Here is a 22,599-nt window from a genome sequence, read left to right as displayed (position 1 = left end):
CCTGGGAAATCCCATGGATAGAGAAACCTGGTGGGCTATATAGTCCACGGGGTCGCAAACAGTCGGACACAACTTAGCGACTAAATAACAACAAATATACATTAAAACATAATTTTTTTAATTCTATTTACTTTTTCTTGATCACTAAAACAATACATTCGCTCTTTAAAAATATATTTTGCCAAGTAAACTTAGACATTTCCCCCATTCATCAATTTGGAGAATGTTTAGGCCTAAGATAGTCTAGAATATTAGATTAGATGCCCAAACCCTATCCCTTTTTTTATTGTCTTGTATGATAAAAATTATTTTAAATATCCTTACAATGTAAATGTTTTCTGTTCTGATACTGAAATTATGACAACATATTGATTAAGCTAATTATGATACAGAGCATAAATATGAGCTAATAAATAAATGTCACCCATACCACAGTTCCAGGCATACTCTGATGTTGCTGTAGTTTGAAAAATTTACTTATGAAGTCTTGTTCTGCCAGACACAGGGGCTCCAGTTCACTCAGTACCTGTTCAAAGATCTGAAGAAAACCAAAATGATCCTACAAAGAACTGAACAAAATGCTTAAAATAACATTCCCCATTTACTTTTCTCCAGCAACCAGGGAAGCTTTATCTATAATCTTAATGGAATCCCCCAAACAAATACTTCCAAGATTGACAGGACAATGCAGTATTAATGAGGCATAACAGGGTCAGAACATACCTAAAACAAAACTGACAACAATTATTCACTTGGAATCTGAAAAGAGGAACATAGAGATAAAACTATTTATAAGCAATTTAGCTTCATAAAAGTTGTTTCCTCTTTGTAGTCACTCAAATAACTGGATTGACAATGCAAGCTCTTTATGATTTATAACAAATTTTAATAAAGCTGTTATGTCATTTAATTGATGAATCACATTTCAGTTGCCATTTGACCAGTATTTTTTTTTTTTTTTAGATTCAGAAATGGAAAGTAAGACATGGATAATTAAAAGAGTCAATATAGCCCAAATCTTTGAACACAATGAAAGCAATAACAAACTGGTGCTAGAAAACTGACAGTAATGTTTAAGAAACATGTGTTATTTTATTTTACCTTATCAAATTTGGTTCTGTCTGCAACATCGAGATCAGAGGCTGACATGTTTCCCATATCCAACAAGGAAGATGACTGCGATCTGCGATTCCCTGAACTCTGAACACTGAGTTTATTTAGACTAGAAGTAGATCCAGTTAATTTCCCGGAACTTCCATGAAGACCTAAGAAATGATAAAACTTTAAAAGTTGTGACCTTCATGAATAAAAGATCCATGGCATAAATCAGGGCTCTCTTCTACTGTCCTGGTCTTCCAGGGCTCATATTAGTTAGGGCACAACTCTACCATATGAAAAGGATGTAGAGTGTCTTTCTCTTTCATTAAGATTTGTGTTCTACTTCTGAGCATATGTAAAGATAGGTGAAATCATACAGAATCACAGAATAAGACTGAAAGGGATCTTAAAGATCACACTGTACCCTGCCCAGTCTCATTACAGTTGCCTGATGATTTTTCTAAAGTAGATGAGGATTTCTTTTCCACTCAGAAGATATGACTATGGATGAAAGTCACTGATCCCCTAGAATACTAGCTAACATGATGATTGTATTTCTAGAAAAAAACCGCCATATTCCAATGTTATTTGCCTCTACATTAAATCAACATATTAGGCTGAACCATATGAAACTACCAACACTCAATTATTTTTGCCCTACTAAAAATGTCAATTACACATGACTCAATACATTCCTGAACTCAGACACTTGTTTTTTCAGCAAGTGAACTGATTAAAGTTCTTTTAAAAACTAAACAAAATGAAAAGAAAAAAAAAAAACAAACCCTGAATATTTGTTGTATTTAAAATACAACTAAAATATAACACATACGGTATTAACTATATTAATAAGGGACATCTGAGTTTAGGTATAAACACAGGTATCCATAATAGCCATGAGGAAAAATGAGAACAATATGTCTGGACAATATCCTACATACATCAAATAATTAAAGGATTTTATTTTTACAAGCAAATGTGATATTTTTATTCAGAATTAAATTTAAACAGTAAAACATTTTTATTCTTCTTGACTATTTCTCAGCTAACCTGTATTATTTGCTAATGGTCAGAAGGGACAAATAATAAAATAAGTGATAAAAAATATGATATATAGTTAGTTAGAGACAAACTTTGGCTTCATTATGCAAAATCTGACCACACATACAAGAAATTTTATAGTTTCTAAACACAGCCTGAAAACAAAAGTATAATGGTTAAGACTTTATATAAATTTCTGACTACCCACCATACATGTTTAACCATATTACATAGTTCTTGGATGTAGTCATACCACTTCCTTTCTGTTGGTTTTCTTTCATCAATACCTGGCAACCCAGAGCAATCAATATTTCTGGTGTAACTTTTTTCAAGATAAGTAACTAATTTCTAGACATTAAACAAACATGCATTGAGAATACCTACTAATACACTAAGCATACTCACTCTCTGTTTCCTGTTTGACAGCACTTTCTTTTCGAGGCAGTGTAGCTGTGATGGATTAGGTTGCAAGCATCAAAGACAAAGACAAGTTAATAAACTGCAATTTGCACAAACCATGCACAAGAGGAAGTTAAAGCTCTAGTTTAAAAGACACATGCAAAGAACCATGAGCATCAAGTAACGAGAGATGCAACGTATGTTTAGTTGGTCAGCTACTGCTTGAGAAATTACATGAGAGAAAAGACTTTACTAGTCTTTTAATGTACTATTTTATGCAAATATTCAGGTAAAAATATCTACATTTGTAAACCTCCCCCACACTTTTAAATGATGTTTTTAAGTCTCCTAAGCTGATGTACTTAAATTTAAAGACTATACTTGCAAGTTCTGATTTCTGAAGAAAACAGAGTTCAAGTAAATAATTTAATACAGTGAAAATTTAGTAGAATGAAGTTGCACATTTAAACATTAAATGCATTAACAATCCTGTATTCACTGAAAGCTCTTGGAAGGAATCTCCACTGTACTAAATAATTTTATACTCCCTCTGATAAAAAAATTATGAGTGGGGTTTTAAAACCATTTTAGAATAATAAGCTAAACTATTTAGTAACTTAACTGGCTCTGTGAACACAGAATAAAACATATGTATCAAAATACTAATTATTGGGAGATGGGTAGGTAGAAGGGTAAAGCTGAGCGAACAGGTCTAATGTGGGAACTGGAGCTCTTTCAGAGTCATCTGGTATTTCCTTTATCTAAAACCTCTCTTTAGTATTTGTTAGATCAATTGTAGAGATCGTCTTGTGAAACATTCTAAACCCAAATGAGAAGCTAATTTGAAAGGCAAAGAAAGAAATTACAGAATAAAACAGAAAATTAATGAATATAACTCTAGAAATATTTAAGAAATAGAAAACAATGTGTCAACTCCTGCCAAACAGGGATAGTGATAGCTGCTATCGCTAGGCAAAAGCTCGAGTATAAACTACTAATCTGCCACAGCAAGAACATGTAAATCTTCCCAGCCTTGTCTGCCTGAAGTTTAAAGGAATATGAAATGATAAGGCTGGACATTACAGCGACCAGTAGGGAGGGATGCGCTGGAGCCACTAGCTGGTCAATCTGAACAGTACCTTCTGGTGGCCTTAAGGTGTCACTCTACTAAGCTCACCAGTTTCAGAGCAAAGCCTAATGCTGCATATATTTTTCTTTTTTAAAGTAGTTAATAAATACTACTAGCGCCCTATTTGGACTCATAAAAAAGTCTGTATTATTTATCAGCAAGAAGTAACAATATTCCGATAAATTTTAAATATCCTTAAACAATTTCTGCTAGAGTATAAGCATCAAGAGGGTAGGGTCTTTGCTTATGCTGCATTCTCAGTACCGAGCAGTGCTTATCATATAATGCTATGCTATGCTAAGTCACTTCAGTTGTGTCCGACTCTGTGTGACCCCATAGACAGCAGCCCACCAGGCTCCCCCGTCCCTGGGATTCTCCAGGCAAGAACACTGGAGTGGGTTGCCATTTTCCTCTCCAATGCATGAAAGTGAAAAGTGAAAGTGAAGTCGCTCAGTCGTGTCCGACTCGTAGAGACCCCATGGACTGCAGCCTACCAGGCTCCTCCATCCATGGGATTTTCCAGGCAAGAATACTGGAGTGGGGTGCCATTGCCTTCTCCGGCTTATCATATAATAGGTAATTAATAAATATTTACTGAATGAATCTTCCAGTCAGGACTGAATTTAGTCTTGTGTTCAAGACTCTCTTTGGAATCAACAAGATTTCTTAATTTAGTGGAGAAACACTGAAAAAAAAAGTTTCTGGCATATCATTTTTTAAGTTTTGGGTTAATAAAGATAAGGAAGTTATTATGTAAATGGGCTCAACTAACACATGTGTGTCTTATCTTAGTAGTAGAAAGAAAAAAATGAGCGATTTAAAAAATTATTACTAAATATCCTTTGCCTGTCTTTTCATTAAGTACATCTGAGGAGCACAAAAGAAAAAACACCAAAGTATCAATCTTGGGGGGACAATCCCACACCTCTGAAGATATCAGGGTAAACCTTCAGATCTAAAAAAGGCAAAGACTTTATAAAAACCTTACCACAAAGAAAAAGTAGTTTACTGGCATTTTAACATTATTTTAAATTATCTGAACTAAGTAAATGTTAAAGACTTGAGTAAAGAATGGTTCAAAAAGAGAGAATTCCCCTAAATCTCTACGATTATATTTTGTCTACACAATTTCCTTTTGTAAAACACATTCAATCTGACTTTCTATTCTTATTAGTATCTACGACGCAGCATTTTCAGAGCAAGGAAAAAACAAAACAAATTTAAATTTTATTCATAATTACTTAATTTTGATCCACTGAAAAGTTATCTTCCCCAAATTTTAGGTTTCTCTTTTAATTGTAATTACTATTAAGAACTGATTTAAACATAATTTGAATCCTTGAAAAGGTATCTTTAAAAAGTTTACATTCTACCTATTTAGAACTTCTGAAGTCATTTGTATTTACTTGAAATTTATTTTTAAATGTTGACCAACAAGTTACATTTTCAAAGATGAACAAAATAGTTTTTATCCTCTGAATTCTGTTTATTATTTAGTTTTTCTTTTCTTGTAACTGATAACATCAAAGTAATAGAAACTGTAATTTTTTGGTTACTCTCCTATTCCTTATTGCTTAATAGATACATACAAGAGATGTAATTTTAACCCTGTTTTAAAAGTATCTTCTAAACTTGTCTTAGGTTAATTAAAATTTTTTTAACAAGATAATTTAAGAACTTCAAGGGATAAGAAAAAAAATCAAGGTTTTAGGTTAATGCAATGATACCATTAAGATACTATTGTACTTGATTTAAATTATATTTCAATTATGTCATTTATCTCAATGAGAATCTTAGGCTTGATAAATTAATATTATGATAGTGGCATTAATAACCTCCCAAGGAGGTAGTTTTAGAAAGATTTCCCTTTTATTGCAGTAACAAGTGATGACAAATATACTAAATGAAAACATTAAACACGTAACTGTATTAATATGTTGTTTACTAAAAAGAAAAATTGATTTAACATATCCATGGTGAAACATTAACAAGGATATAAACACACTGTTTAAGAACAATTAACCTTTAGGATGAGTTAGCATTTCTGTTTCCAAAAGCCTATTGTCCCAATATTTTTATCAGTATCTTTACCAAAGTATAATACACAGATTCAAACCATTTAAAAAATCTGAACTAGTATCACCAATATATTAGTGTTGTATTAAAAAAAAAAAACACAAACCAGTGAATCACAAAATAATTACCCACTACTAAAGATAGTCTTCTTTGTCCTAAAGAAAAGAATGGAAAGATGAACTATCAATTTCAATCAGGGCACAGGCTCCTTTCAACAAGCAAATGCTAAACTCATGGTTCTAAAGGGGAACTATGCAGACACAGAGGACACACTGTAGCCCTTTAAGGCCAGGTTTTGACTCCAATAGGCACAGAACTCCATCCAAAAAGAAGTCCAGAGATGGGTACATGCAAGAGCAGAATGTGGCCTCGGCAAATCATTTCCTTGCAACTTGATACTTTCACTGGTTATCCTTTTAAATCAAGTTTTTTGTTTATTTAACATATTTAGAAGCAACAAAAAAACTTCTTGTTTCAAAAATAACTCTTCAGAAAAATAAAGTATAATTACAGGAGAAACTTTGGTGACATCTGTATAGCCCCTTCACAGGGGAGAAAACACTTAGAAACTTTCTTTTTGATTCAAAATAGCCAGTGAGAAGTAAGAAGCTAGGAATCACTTTCACCTCCTTGTGGAGTGCAATGACTTAAGAGATCACAGACTTGCCTCCAACTGTTATAAAAGGTCTTTTAGGAAATCAGAAACTGAACTTTCAACATATGTCTCTTAATCTAGTACTTTCTCTACCAGACTGCACTTCATTTTCTGGCCAACTGCTTCTTCTGTGACTATATACAGTTGTCCCTGGTATCTGTGCAGGGTTGGTTCCAGCACCTGTCGTGGATATCAAGATCCATGGACGCTCAAGTCCCATAGGTGGTCCTCCACATTTACGGGTTCCGCATCTGCGGATATGAGGTGCACTGTACTTTTATGAGACATGGCATGTATTTACAATTGCTGTCAAATTCACATACTGCAGAATTTTAATCAGTAAAAGTAACTATTTAGAGACATACTTTTTCCATGAAAAACCTATAAACCAATGCATTAGATTTATTCTTTTACTAATTCTATTGTATCTCCTTCCATCTTGTCTAAAAAGTCTTAAAATTATTTGTCACAAATAAACCAATTTTTAATAGAATAGAAAACAAACAAGGGGACTGAGATGCTTAAGCTTACCAAACTTCTTGCTTTCTTTAGTTGTGCCAGTCATCTTGATCTTTGCAACTTCAAAGAAATCTTTAATTTCTCTCTCATAGAGTCGTGATAAATAATCCATGTAATTCTTAAAAGTGAAAACAACACATACTCATTAATAAAACAAATATGACAATTTCCATTTCTCAATCCCCCCATATCCTTTGTGCTTATTTTGAATTTGTGGTCTTAAAATATTTGATGCATTTCAGAGGACATAAGAAGGCTATTTTCCATCTTTTAAAAAACTGAACTGGCATCATAATATTAACAATTTATAAAAATATGAAGTTGAATAATCAAACTCACATTTTCACTTTTATACATTCAGTTCAGTTCAATTGCTCAGTCATGTCCAACTCTTTGCAACCCCATGGACTGCAGCACGCCAGGCTTCCCTGTCCATCACCAACTCCCAAAGCCTGCTCAAATTCATGTCCATTGAGTTGGTGAGGCCATCCAACCATCTCATCTTCCGTCGTCCCCTTCTCCTCCCACCTTCAATCTTTCCCAGCATCAGGGTCTTTTCCAGTGAGTCACTTCTTCGCATCAGGTGGCCAAAATATTGGGAGTTTCAGTTTTAGCATCAGTCCTTCTGATGAATATTCAGGACTGATTTCCTTTAGGATTGACTAGTTGGATCTACTTGCTGTCCAAGGGACTCTCAAGAGTCTTCTCCAACACCACACTTCAAAAGCATCAATTCTTTGGTGATCAGCTTTCTTTATAGTCCAATTCTCACATCTGTACACGACTATTGGAAAAACCATAAGCTTTGACTAGATGGACCTTTGTTGGCAAAGTAATGTCTCAGTTTTTTAATAGGCTGTCTAGGTTGGTCATAGCTTTTCTCTCAAGGAGCAAGCCTCTTTTAATTTCATGGCTGCAGTCACCATCTGGAGTGATTTTAGAGCCCCCCCAAAAATAAAGTCTCTCACTGTTTCCACTGTCTCCCCATCTATTTGCCATGAAGTGATGGGACTGGATGCCACGATCTTAGTTTTCTGAATATTGAGTTTTAAGCCAAATTTTTCACTCTCTTCTTTCACGTTCATCAAGAGGCTCTTTAGTTTTTCTTTGCTTTCTGCCATAAGGATGGTGTCATCTGCATATCTGAGGTTATTGATATTTCTCCCAGCAATCCTGATTCCAGCTTGTGTTTCATCCAGCCCGGCATTTTACATGATGTACTCTGCATATAAGTTAAATAAGCTGGGTGACAATATACAACCTTGACATACTCCTTTCCTGATTTGGAACCAGTCTGTCGTTCCATGTCCAGTTCTAACTGTTGCTTCTTGACCTGCATACAGATTTCTCAGGAGGCAAATAAGGTGGTCTGCTATTCCTATCTCTTGAAGAATTTTCCACAGTTTGTGGTGAGCCACACAGTCAAAGGCTTTGGTGTAGTCAATAAAGCAGCATTAGACGTTTTTCTGAACTCTCTTGTTTTTTCAATGATCCAATGGTAATTTACACATTACCTTTCATGTATTTTAAATATAGCTGCATTCATACTATATAGGGTATTTGGGTCAGCACAATCAGGCTTTTCCAGTGTCATACACTAATGACTGCACAGTATTACGCTCTGTTGATGTTTTCAATTTAGTAAACCATCCTCCTAATACAGACTACTTAAGTGGTTTCGATGTTTTGCTGTGATGGACAATGTTACAATAAGCTTTTCATCTCTAATGAACTGCTTCCTTGGAATAATTTCCTAAGGGTAAAATTACAGTGCCAAAGAGTAAGGGATCTTTTAACTCTTCCTCCATGTTGCCATGCTGTTTTAAAAATTATTATACCAACAGACAGTATCAATGACATTGAAGCAGTACACTGAGTTTTACCATACCTTGCCAGCATGGGGTATTAAATTAACCCAAAATAGGTTACTTTCATAAGAATTTAATTACTACATCTTACAGTTTTCATAATCAAATAATGTATTTTTAAAAAACAAAATTTATTCTAGTTCAAATGAAAACATCTATTATTTAATAGGCAAACTCATTCCCTCATCATATATGCTTACTGTCATACAAAAATATTTTATACCCTTACAAAAGATTCAACAGTGGGAGACCATGTATTTTTCCAAATCCTATGTTAAATGCCTTATGTAGAGTTTCACTAAATTTAAATAAATCCACAGCAGAAAAACTTCTATGCCTAGTTATTCTTTTAAATTTATCACGGAATCTACACTTCAATTTCAAACACATCCAGTTTTAGAACAGTTTACTTTGCTTTAAACATCAGATGTAACTTTCAAAGGTATATCATTTAAATTATCTGTATACTGATTCATAGTTCATCATTGATTTTTTAAGATATTTTATAAATATATAAATATATATTAGATATTAGATATATTTAGATATTTTATAGATAGACATGTCCTTATAAAAAATTTTTGGATGAAACATAATATAAAGCCTGCTTATTCCAATTTGTATGCCACATACATTTCCCACAGATTCTCCGTAAGTAAAGTTAAATAGGAAATTTTTTCCTGTGTTCTTTGTGTGTAACTTCAAAAGCAAATCTAAAGTTAAACAGACCCTAAAATTATTCCTATTTCACTTTTTCTGCATCTCATTCTTTGAATTTTAAATTCTCACAAAAACACTGATCACTGGAAATCAATGTAAATGACTGATCAACCTATAATTCATAAAATCATTAGATTTCTACTCAACTCACTCAATATAACAGACTGCATTCCAATACCCAAATTAAGTGCACACTACTATCCAAGCAATTTAAACAGTCTCAAAACAGCTATTTTGCTATTTTGAAAACAGTGATTTGAGCAGACTACCGAAAATCACCTTCTTTTTCAATACAATTCAAATGACTGAATACCTTCCCCCAGGTTCTCAACAGAACTCAGGGGTGGGAAAGGCCACAGACAGGTGTGACTCTCAGTTCATTTACTAAATTCAGAAAGATGTTTCTCACTGTACGTATTTTTCTTAGCACCCTGTATACAGCACCTAACTTAAAATCCAACTATCTTGAGTTTAAATACTGTTATCTCAGGCAGTATTTCCAACTTTACTTTGTGCTCACTGTAGAGTCTTACGGATAACACCATGTTTTATTTTCTATATTTACAAATATAGGACTGAGGCTGAGAGACGATGTCTGAGCAGTCTTCAAGACTGTTGGCCGCAGGGGACTATTAGGAGAGGAAAGATCGTTCCTACCTAAACATGGATGGACCTGATCAACCGCTCTACATGCATAACTCAGAGCCCCAGCTAGGGAGAAGGGATTCTGGGCAGCCAAGCTCATTACATGTCCAACGCACCTGTATTTTCCTTAGGCTCTAATTACATATACCCCAGATCAGGGGTTTGCTTAGATTCAGCCATAAGTAGAGTTGGGGCAGAGCCTAGTTATTCTTATCCCTAAAGAAATGAAGACAAGCTTTTCCTGGTCCTGCCAAAAAGTGTGAGCTGGGTACAACTAACCAAGTACAAAGGTGAGTGTAAGTCACTTCAACTGGGTTCAACTCTCTGCAACCCTATGGACTATATAGCTCACCAGGCTCCTCTGTCCATGGAATTCTCCGGGCAAGAATATTGGAGTGGGTTGCCATTTCCTTCTCAGGGGGACCGTCCCGAACCAGGGACTGAACCTGGGTCTCCTATGTCTCCTGTGCGGGCAGGTGAGTTATTTACCACTAGCACACTACCTGGGAAGTATGACGTATAAACAGTATCTGGATTTAATTACTATTTCTTACCAAAGAAACACTGATTTGTCAGGTTCCTTTTTTCATTCCTTTCTTTCCATTTCCTTTCATTCCTTTCTTTGTCATATTAATAAAATTCCTATTTTTGAAAACACTTGAGCAACCAAATTAGAGTATCAGGCATAAAACTGCATGGTCTGTCACAAGATCAAACACAAGATAAATTAAGATTCCTTGGAAATAAGATAATTTCATTTAAAAAAGCACATCAATATTGTCAATTTAAAATATACTGTGAGCAGAGAATGATTCCATAATTCAGTGCTAGATTGGCTACTGTCTTGCTTCTTCACTTTATATTACATTCATGAATGATACATATATATATAAAGATAGGGCAATAATATTCACTGAGAACACAATCAGGCAAAAAGCTTATTGATTATTTTACTCATTTGAATATTCACTAGGGGACAAAGCGCTTGTTGGCACAAAACTCTTAAGATGTAACAATATTTAATTATTCAAAATACAGTATTAATCCTTAAAACTTCAGAAGGCAAAGATTCCAGTCACACAAATATTATTCTGTAAGCTATCTCCAAATCAGAATTCTGCTGACTCAAAACAAATCAGAATACAACACAACAGTAGAGTACTGAACCCATGGGTTCCTGCTACAATGGCCATTTATATAAATGAGTGAGATCATGTCATTCTGCTACTCAAAGCCCATCAACACCCTCCCCCCCTCATCTCTCTGAAAGTAAAAACCAAATTCTTAACAATGGTGCACAGTGCCTTCCAGATCTGCCCTGCCCACCTCACCTCTCACCTCACCTGCCCGCCCTTCTAATCCTGAACTTGGCTCACTGTGCTCCCTCCACAACGGCCTCCTGGTTGCTCCTCCAGTGCTCCAGGTTGCTCTTGCCTTGGGGCACTTGTGCTGTGCTGGGAAAGCTTTCCTCAGTAATTCCCACTGCTCACCCCTGCTTACCTTTAAAATGTGTCCTCAAATGTTGCCTTCTCTGACCATCCTTTTTGAAACTGCAACCTTTCTGATGTCCCAGCATTCCCTGCTTTATTTTCTCTAGAGCTCTCAGCAGTACCTTCCAGCAGACTACAAACTGCCTTTTGTGTTGACCCTTCTCCACTAGAATACGTACTCTCAACAGTCAAGCGTTCGCCTATTTTCTTCAGTGCTGTTATCTTTAGCGCATACAACAGTGTTAGCACACAATAGATGCTCAATTCATTTGCTAAGTGAATGTATGAATGACTCTTCTCTTGTCCAACTGCAGACATCTGTGTGTACGTGTGTGCTCAGTCACTCAGTCATGTCCAACTCTTTGTGACCCAGTGGACTGTGGCCACCAGGCTCCTCCGTCCATGGGATTCTCCAGGGAAGAATACTGGAGTCGGTTGCCATTTCCTTCTCCAGGGGATCTTTCCAACCCAGGGATCAAACCTGCATCTCCTACATTGACAGGTGGATTTTTTTTAATCATTGCGCCACCTGGGAAGCCCAAGTGGTATTTATCACTGTTCTAACCTCTACGTCTCACAAGTCTGGCACCGTCCTGTCCCTTGTTTTTGGATTCTCTCTTGTGATTTATAATCTCTATTCCTATTATCATCTTCCTCATTCAAGATTTCATTTCAGTTCATTATTATATTAGGTTCTTAATTAGTTTCCCCTATCAAGTCTTTTCCTATGTGTGAAGAATGCTATTAGGACTCACAGCTCAGATTTTTTAACCTAACTTCTCATTCTTCTAGAATATGGAATTTCAGCTTCAGTCAGCCTGGCCTTCTTAAAGTCCTGGGAAAAGGGTCAAATCCAATGTTTTCTATGAAGTTTTCTCCTGTGGCTTCAGGTCATGAATTTCCTTTCTCTAAACTGCCATACATTTAAACTCATTTCCAGTTTAGCACTTAACTATGGCCAGCTGTTTTAAGTATAATTGTTCTTCCCTGGCAGACCTGATGCTCTCTGGAAGTAGGAGCATATGTGGGAGCCACTTCTTATTCTTACATATGGATTACAGTGAGTACAAAAGAGGCACACAGTGAAAATCTGGTGACTGACAAAGAGATGTACCATAATATGATAATCCAATTTTTCCAGCTAGTGTGTTCCACAGTCAGGAACAGAAATACCTATGTTTCTATGTGCCTGGAACAGTGGAGTGTTTGTTTAATAAAGAGGCATACTGCATGTGCTTAAAAGAATAAATTACAGATTCTTAGAAAGCAAATGCCTCACTGAAAATATCTTCATACTCTCTAGTTTTTATATTGCACATAAAGAAACTCAGGAAATAATTATTTAAACTGAATGATGCTTCAAGCTGCAGTATGGCCTAATACTATACTGAAGTTCAAAATATAGCTATTCTCCATCCAAGTAAATAAAATAAATGTTCTCCCTAGCTAATGAGCACTCAGAAATTCAACTACTTGCTGCTTTTCTAAGAATATACAACAGTGTTTCATGTCACTTGCGGAACTGAACACATGACCCCTCGATTCTAAAAGATAATGCTCTATACTCAGTGAGTAACTGACGTCAAATCCATACCTTTGTTAGTCCCTCATATTTTCGATAATCGGTACTCTTTAGCCACTCCATCAGCTTGGCATATCGCAGTAAGTCTCTATGAAATGGATGATGATTAGGTAAAGTCAGTTCAACAGAGTGCTGAGCAAGAGTTGAACTCTGATCATGACCCTAGAGTGAATAAATAAGTACATAAATATCACTGACAGTATAAAGAAACATTGTTGTAACTAAACATCCTTAATAATCATCAAGCATGGCCAAGCAAAAACAACATAGAAATATAAGAACTGAGTACTTACTTGTCTTTATCATGTGTGTATACAAACTGAACATCACCACCATAAAACAGTCATAAACACACAAGAATGACTCTCTGATAAATCGACTCATTTTATCTTTTAAAGTAGCTGAGAATGAATGTTTTAATTAAGTTTACCTCTCCCCTATCATTTTACAATTTACTAAGCAAATAAATATCATGATATAAACTGTTACTAAGAAACACACACCAAACAGGGGAAGTCATTCAGAACAAATTGTCTACATCTATGATATTTTCATTAGAGTCTACAATATTTAAAACAGCAGATGAAAATACACAGGATACAGAATTTCAGAACTAGGAAGGACTATAGATGACTGTTTCCTGGGCCTTCCAGGATAGCACTTGGTGCTCAGTTGCTGGGTCATGTCCTATTCTTTGAGAACCCTATAGACTGTAAGCCTGCCAGGCTCCTCTGTCCATGGGATTTCCCAGCAAGAATACTGGTGTAGGTTGCCATTTCCTCCTCCAGGGGATCTTCCCCACCCAGGGACTGAACCTATGTCTTCTGCACTGCAGGTGGACTCTTTACCACTGAGCCACCTGGGAAGCCCTTTCCAGGATAATCCCTAATATTAATGTAATTTTAATTTTTCCATTAATTTGCTAAACAAGCAACTATATAATTTTGTTTTTAATCCTTGACATGACTTATATAAATTAGTAAGTTTTCAAACAGCCTGAGACAGACGATGCATCCTGACTTTGTTTTAGAGTATATGGATCCAGTAGATCAGTTTATCCAATAGAACAAACTGAAATTCAAAGAGTTAAGTGATTTACACAGGTCACACAGGAGGAAGGCTAGAATCTGAACCTTAGTCATGTGAGTCTCACTTGTTTTCTTTTAAAAACATGCCAAACAAAATCATTTTAACCAGACTCAAAAATTGCTGAAGGTCAATACAAACATTACATTTCAGAAATGTTTGCCACATCAGGATGACTGAGATTCCATTGAATCACAGATATTAGATACTGTACACAGATAGAGATTAGTTTTAAGTCTGCTAATGTCTCCAAATTGTGTCTTAACTAAGTTACACTGACTAAAAGGAAGGAGTATTTGACAAACTTATTATTGCTGATAAATGTTTTTCAAATATTTTGCCCTTATTAATAATAATATTAGATATATTTCCATTATCCCACTCTTCCTCATTAATTTTTTCAATGATTCAAGACTCAAAATCATGGTTTATGTTCTTCAATAGTTGTTTACTCAGGTCACTGCATGTTAAGTTATATTATTTAATGTCAGGAAAGCTCTTCAATTAAAAACCTTCACCTCTTCTGCAAAATGGAAGAATCAACATTTATAAAGAATTTTACAGTTTAACAAAGCTCTTTTACATATATTATTATTCGAAGCTTTCTACTTCAAGTAGCATTTTCAGATCACCATCATCTGAAAATTCACTGATATAAAGAACATCATTACCTTCAGACTATTAAGATATATTAAATAGTGTTAACAGAAAGATTTTAGAGAAACTGGTTCCAAAATATATATAGGAAGAAGGAAAATCAAATACATAAATTGCTTAATTCAATCAATAATATAGATAACTATCATATCTAGAACTCAGTTGTGCTAAGAATTTGACTCTTTATATACTTTAAAAATTAAGACATTGTTTAAAATTTCTTATTATAGATAAATAAATTAGTAACGATAACTGAAAACCTTTTGAAAAGGACTGGCCATTCTAGATGCCATTAAGAACACTGTGATTCATGAGAAGAGGTCAAAATATGAACATTAACAGGAGTTTTGGAAGAAGCTGATTCCAACCCTCATGAATGACTTTGAGGTTTAAGACTTCAGTACAGGAAGTAACTATAGATGTGGTAGAAAGCAGGAGAACCAGTGGAGTTCTCTAATTGGAGACTCCAATTAGAAGTGGAGTCTAAAGATGTGACTGAACTGTTATAATCTCATTTAACAGATTTTTTAATGGATGAGAAGTAGCTTCTTATGGATGAACAAAGAAACTGGTCTCTTGAAATAGAATCTACTCCTGGTGAAGATGCTGTGAAGGCTACTGAAATGACAACAAAGGATTTAGTCTGTAAGTAATATATAAACTTAGTTGATAAAGCAAGTGGCAGGATTTGAGAAGACTGACGCCAATTCTGAAAGAAGTTCTACTGTGGGTAAAATGCTATCAAACAGCATTGCATACTACAGAGAAACTGTCTGAGAAAGGAAAAGTTGATCATTACAGCAAACTTCACTGTTGTCTTATTTTTAAAAATTGCCATAGCCACCCCAATCTTCAGTAATTACTCCCTTGGTCCCCCAGCACCATCAACATTGAGGAAAGACCCTACACCAGCAAAAAGATTATGACTCAGATGGTGGTTAGCAATTTTTAGTATAAAGTATTTTTTAAATAAGTGTGTACATTCTTTTGTTAGACATAATGATATTGCACACAACAGGCTACAATACTGTGTAAACATAACTCTTCTACACACTGGGAAACCAACAAATTTTGGTGACTTGCTTTACTGACATATTCGCTTTACTGTGGTGTCTCCAAGGTATCCCGTACACACTGCTGTAGAGTTTTAAGTACCTTCCTTTTAACACATCCACACAAGCATCTTGAGGGTAGGAGCCATTTCTTATTATTACATATGGAGGACAGTGAGTACTGTCACACAATGTGCCACACAAGTCAGACACACAATCAGAATTTGATGACAGACAAAGACATGTGACACAATGAGGTAATCAAATCTTCCCGGACAGTGTGCCCCACAACCAGGAATAGAAATACCCTTGTTTCCCAACTCTTTGCTAGGTGACACAAAGTATTAAATTTAACACAAACAAAATCTCTTTTCTGTACTTGGGACATCATCTTTCATCTTCTTCAGCACATTCCAAATTGTTGCAACATTCTGGTTTTTAACATGCATTACTCACATGTAACAATGCATATTAGATTTTCAGAACTGGGAAGCATTCATTTTAAACAAAGCCATTAGTTTATAAGGCAAGGAAGCAAAATCACAAATAATAGCATGTTATAACAATTAAGGGTGGAGAAAAGATTATCACTTGCTGACTGGTATTTTCAGTACCATCTACAAATGTGGACTACACCCCTGCCAACAGGATTATTTTTAAAAACTAGGGAGTTGTGTAGAAATAGATATTATTGAAATAATAGTGTAATAAAAATGTGCGTTAGTATTTCCTATGTGATTCCTAGCTTTACTTTTTTCCTCATGCTTTTTAAGTCAAGTGGAATGTTAAGAGAGTCTTCCCGTTTCCCCCTTGCATGCTTAGTTAGCTGATCTTCCTTTATGCTCCCATGGTACCACCATAACATATACCCTCCCTCAGTCTGTTTGTGTCCCTTCTCTAGACCGTGAGCAACTAGAGGGAAGAATCAGCCTCTCATCTGTTCCAGTGAAATGTCTGGAATGCATTTTTAATCACTGGGCAAATGACTTCCAAATAAAGGAATGAGAGAGTGAATAAAAGAACGACAGAAAGAAAGGCAAGCAGAATGAGATTAAATGCCTTTTGGATCTAAATAAACTTTCTGTTATGGGACATTAAAAAAACTGCCACAAATATGGTTAACAGGTAGCTTAAATCAGTAAATTATAACTATAAAGATTCTGCTGCTATTAAGCTTAGTAAACTTTACAGGAAAAAAAAAAAAAAGAATCAGAGAAGCTGGAGCCAAAGTTGATGTACTCACAGGCACCGAAAGAAAGTAGGACCTGTTATAGAGCTGAAGGAGGGCCTGAGTAAACTAGTCAGAGATAAAATAAACACAATTGTTTCAGAATACTACAAAGTGAAAACAAATAAGAACCTAGAATTTCAGACAGAATTTCTGATGAACAAAATTTCACTCAACTTTTTTTTTTGCCCCAAATCCCTATTAAAGAGATGATAAATACACAAAATCTAATTTATTACACCTAATTTATTTGATAAATATTGTATAATTTATTATTTATTAAATAAAACACCTTCTATTCAAATCCCTCTAAGGTATACTTAATAGTAACATTTATAGCATTGCCACAACCTTAATTATAACACCCTTTCCACATAAAAATAGAGACAAAGGTTTTATATAAGATTAAATCAACTAGAATTTATAATTGAGTTAGTCATTTTTTCATATTTATAAGTACATGAAGCCAATGAAACACTTAAAACATGGAATCAAGTCCCTGTTCTCACTTGAAAATATTGAAAAATAAAACAGGCCAAACATTAAACACATAACAAGTTTGGACTTATTTTTGTAAACAAGATTGTCTAAATGGGGTATATGTAATATGTAAGCATAATTATTTAAAACTTAGGGAATTTTAGCTAAAAGGAACTGTCTTCATAGGAGACCACTGAGGCTCCAAATACATCTGTGAGCAAATACATATATATCTAAAAATATTAAAATCAAATAAATATATAAAGGAACATACTGTGCTCCCAATTAAATACATTAAAATTTTTTCTGTGACAATTTCATTTTAAGCTACAGGAACATGACAGTAATATAATAAAATAAAATTACCTGTTGAACAAAAACATTGTTGAGGTGACTGGCCAGTCTCCGGGCAAAATTCTCTCGCAAATCACTGAAACGCTGCTGCTGCTGTTCAACTGCCAGAAGCATGTCATGGCCTGAAATTGTAACAACTTATTTAATGGGTTAAAGAGCTCCTGGATGTCTAATGAGTACATTTATAACAGAAGCCATATTTCAGTTTTGAAGAACTCAAAGTTTTACTGGTTTATTCATGTGTTTATAAAAGAAAAGTAAGGGGGAAAAACAGTATAACTCAGCGATCCTCACACTGTGGTCTTGCCTCAGTATCACTTGGGAACGGTCAGAAACATAGATTCTAAGGCCTCAGACCAGACCTACTGATTCTGTGGTGGCACCTGGCAATTTGTGTTTTAAAAAGCCCTCTAGGTGATCCTGATGCAAGCTCAAGTTTAGGAACCACTGGTCTAGCAAAGCCTTATGGCATCTACCTTGTCCTAGGTCCTGTGAACAGCACTGAAGAAAAATCCTGGTGTTAACTTAGTCACTGATGGTCAATCAGAAGGTACTGAAACTAAAAAGTTCTTCATGCCAATATAAATTATGTTTGATAGTAAGTGAAACTTGTTTCAATAGCTAACAATCTAACCCTAAACCACTTGCCTTGTGGACTTCTTGTCAACAGCTTTACACTAAGGCAGAAGCTTAGTTCCAGGTTCTTGGGCAGATTTTATGGTCATACCTGGTCGAAGAGCCACATTCATGCACTGCAGTAGGGCATCTGCGGCGTTGGTGCAGGCCTCAATGCCCCTGGAAGAAGAAAGATCTCCTTCCTGAAGTGCCTTTATATGACCTTTGGCCAGGTCCATGTGGTTCTGGAATGTAAATAAACACACCATTTGTCTGTTTACTCTTAGGAAGTTTACAGGTAAGATGCTACTCAATCCTATTACTGGGTCTTTGAAACTTCAGTATTCTTAAATCTTGCTCTCCTAAGGAAATTAGAAAATATTTACAAATGGGCTTTAGAGATCATTAGTTGTTTTTTTTTTTTTAATTGTTGTTAATAGTTTATAATCATGCTTACCACAAGGAACTCTATCTCAGATAGGAGTTTTACATTATTAGTGTTACTAAGATGAATTAGGTGGTTGCTTTCCGAGATCTGATCCATTTGTTCTTTTACACTTTGGAGCATTTCCTCATAACTGCTCAGTTTCAATTCAATCTGATCCACCTCCTTGAGAGCCTCATCCAGTAACTTCATTAAGATGTTGACTTGCTTTTCGGAGGCCATGATTGACTGGATGTTGGCCTACAAAGTTAAAAAGAGAAGTAATACTTCATATGCTTTAAATGAAATATCCATTAATCTCTTTGACAGCAGAGTGATTTAGCAGCAGCAGCCACAAAGGTTGACATACACACCTACACCTCTACTTTAATTTGCTACTTTGTGTTTGCATTCCACTTTTGTACATAGTATTTCAGGGAAGCACACTTTCCCTTACATGGAGGTTAGGGACCAGACCTCAATACTGCCTATTTAGGGTATGCCCCATGATGTATCATCAGTAATGGTGTACTCTCATTTCTGTAAACTAACTGGCATTAGGTTATACCATCTCTGACACTTCTTTTAGCTCTATCAACTATAAACATTTTCTATAATCTGCACTATTTACGTAAAACCCTAAACAAAAGCATGCTGCTGCTGTTGCTGCTAAGTCGCTTCAGTTGTGTCCGACTCTGTGCGATCCCATAGACGGCAGCCCACCAGGCTTCCGTCCCTGGGATTCTCCAGGCAAGAACACTGGAGTGGGTAAACAAAAGCATAATAATCATCTGTCTTACTACCTTAGTTAAGAGGGTAGCAGAAGCATGCCAGTCTTTAATGGATACATAGAACTAATTTATAACTGTAGCATGATTTGTACTAATAGGATGTGGAAGAGCCTATTGCCATAAGATAGATCCTTTTACAGTATTCTTTCTTTTCTCTTTCATTTGCAACTACTTTCTTTCCCCAAAGCAGCAACAAACCACCAACCCCTTATTAATATTTTCTAAAGATTCTGACTATTGATTCTGAATTCCCTGAAATATGGAAGCTTTCAAATCCAAAATTAAACTGCAAAGTAATATGATGACTTGGAACACAGATGCAACATTAACTAGAAAACACAAACCACAAAGCCACATTAAGAAGGCATATAACATGATATGGGGAAAAAATTTGGATAAAGAATTAAAATAATGTCATTGTATGAGTGATGCTAAAATGTCACATGTTATTTTATATACTATTCATAATAACTCACTTGTAGGTGCAGCCCAACTGTAAAGGCAGCAGAGCTCAGACCCACTGACATCTTAAGCAGCAGAGCTGGAACTTGAACTGATTCAGGACAATTTTCACTTCAACATCTTGAAGTCTCTTCTAGGCTTTACTTCCTGAGAGTTTTACAAATTTGTAAGCTTGGACTATTGTAATCTCTGGACCTCAGTTCAACCTTACAACTTCTGTACCTTTCTTGTATAAAATGCCAACACTCTTTAAAGTCTTTAAAACATTCCTTATTTTCTGAGAGTTCTTCTTAAATGCATACTTTGCCTAACAAAACCACACTCCACCCCCCACCAAAACATTCTCATTTTAGATTTTTCTCAGGAGAGGTGCCACTTGTAGCTTTTTACTTCCTAAAGATGTACATTTAGATACAAGCTCATATACCTGCACACAAATGAACAGGATCTATTCCAAAGTAGTTCAGAGGAGTCAAACATCCTCTTGCCCTGGTTCTCCTGTTTTCACTACACTATTTTGCTCTCTTTGGGTAAAGGATTCACTTCTTTCAGCTCACTCTCTCTCTTTCTAACTTTTACCTATTTTTTCCCCCCAAACCACAAAAATGCTTTTCTCTTGTCCTGAACTATTCTGAAGTGTTTCAGAGGCAGGGGATTCAACCCCCAGGGTGGTTTCAGGTTGGCTACTTTCTATTTCCATCACTTCATATCAAGAACCTCCCCAAATTCAGAACCTCAGCCAACTGCCTTCACTGGCCTAATAGAAATGGTTCTGTCTTTGGAACAAGAACAATGAAAGATGGAGGGAGGGCAGCTGGTAATGCGCTTCTAGGGAAAGACAGCAGTAATCACACTATCCAGGCTTAAGCGCAGAGGCCGTAGAATATGAACATCACCAGTCTCAGTTCACCACACATCACTAGTCACACGTTACAACAGAGGCTTACCCCATCTAGCACCTGCAGCTCTCTGGACAACCTTTCTGCAAAGGCCTCGGCATTGGAAATTGCATATTCACAGCCTTCCATCATTATTTCAATATCCTGCTCTTCTCTTGCATTTAACTCTTGGTATTCATCGACTGCCTCTTCATCACCTCCTGTCACACTCTGATTTTCTCCACTTGGAACAGATTCTTAAAAGAGGGTAAAAATTAAAAATAAAGTAGTAAAAAACTAGGAAGGGTAACAGCATTGTACTTCTACATAAGGTCAGTTATAAGCACAGGTCACATTTAGTGGCTGAAAAATAGGAAAAAAATGATTCAAAGTATATGAAAAAAAGACTTATTTTTATGAAGAACTGCTTACGTTAACATAATGTCTAGTATAACAAAAGCATGCAGTCTAATTTATTGACTTGTGTTAAAACAGGCCTTAGTCACACTTTCCCAAAACATAATTAAACTATAAAACAAATATAAAACCAGAAACGAAACACATGCACAAACCTAGCTTTTTTTTTTCCTACCTGAGGTAACTGTTGCTCTAATACAATAATGCTTATGAATTCAGGACACATGAGAAACAATTTGCTTTCCTTTTTTTCCCAGGTAACATCTTCTTCCGTTATTTTTGTTCTTTTTGTCTTTGTTATGTTTTGTGTTTTCCTCCAAATAACTTTCAATTGAAATTTTAAAAATGTATCTACAATTCATAATTTATTTTGGGCAATGAAAATATTAACTGAACTTTCCATTTCTTTCTTTAAAAAATTTTCACATGCATTTATAAAATTTCTAAGGATCAGCTAATAGAAACTTTCTCAATATCTCTATAGTAAGAACAACAACATGGCCATGTAAGACTACAAAAATTTCAACTGTCTTCCTGCTTCAAAACAAAAGACCATGAGGTCAGAACTGAGATGTTTTCTAGATAAATGTCTCAGTTCATTTTCTGGAAAGAACACTCAGCATACGGGATTTTATATAAATCTTGAGGTTAAGAGACATAAAATGAAAAAAATAATTTTACCCTTAAATAAACCTCGAAACAAAGTTACTGATTTTCAATAATTCATGGGACACCATTTAAAACACAAATTCCAAGTGTTTTAAATATTCATTATTTTGTATGAAAATGAGAATCTTCATTCAGCATGACTTGACATATGTTAACTTGTCCTTGAACAAAATACACCTAATTCAAAGTAAAAATGATTTACTCTTAAGAATGTTAATTAGGCAGGTTTAGATAACGTACCAGAAAAAAAAGGAGGGGCTGAAA

The 22,599-nt window shown here is 35.3% G+C and overlaps 1 protein-coding gene across 9 annotated transcripts in view; it reads right to left on the bottom strand.

Moving 5' to 3' along the window:
• The window catches only part of EXOC1 (exocyst complex component 1), a 54,582-nt gene that overhangs the window by 15,268 nt on the left and 16,715 nt on the right, over nucleotides 1-22,599 (bottom strand). For 2 of the 9 annotated variants that reach the window (XM_027544539.1, XM_027544542.1), the window contains 10 exons: nucleotides 21,319-21,506; nucleotides 19,152-19,379; nucleotides 18,807-18,939; nucleotides 18,092-18,201; nucleotides 17,261-17,314; nucleotides 13,235-13,384; nucleotides 6,930-7,035; nucleotides 2,545-2,589; nucleotides 1,102-1,265; nucleotides 431-538 (listed from right to left, as the gene is read on the bottom strand). In XM_027544539.1, coding sequence (XP_027400340.1) covers nucleotides 431-538; nucleotides 1,102-1,265; nucleotides 2,545-2,589; nucleotides 6,930-7,035; nucleotides 13,235-13,384; nucleotides 17,261-17,314; nucleotides 18,092-18,201; nucleotides 18,807-18,939; nucleotides 19,152-19,379; nucleotides 21,319-21,506 — 1,286 coding nt within the window. Of the gene's footprint in view, nucleotides 1-430; nucleotides 539-1,101; nucleotides 1,266-2,544; nucleotides 2,590-5,871; nucleotides 5,899-6,929; nucleotides 7,036-13,234; nucleotides 13,385-17,260; nucleotides 17,315-18,091; nucleotides 18,202-18,806; nucleotides 18,940-19,151; nucleotides 19,380-21,318; nucleotides 21,507-22,599 lie in introns of all 9 variants that reach the window. The other 7 variants (XM_027544544.1, XM_027544545.1, XM_027544547.1 and 4 more) reach the window with 5 other exon arrangements.

Source organism: Bos indicus x Bos taurus, chromosome 6 (genome assembly GCF_003369695.1).
Source record: "Bos indicus x Bos taurus breed Angus x Brahman F1 hybrid chromosome 6, Bos_hybrid_MaternalHap_v2.0, whole genome shotgun sequence".
Classification (NCBI taxonomy): domain Eukaryota; kingdom Metazoa; phylum Chordata; class Mammalia; order Artiodactyla; family Bovidae; genus Bos; species Bos indicus x Bos taurus.
This window is presented reverse-complemented; position numbering and strand designations above follow the sequence as displayed.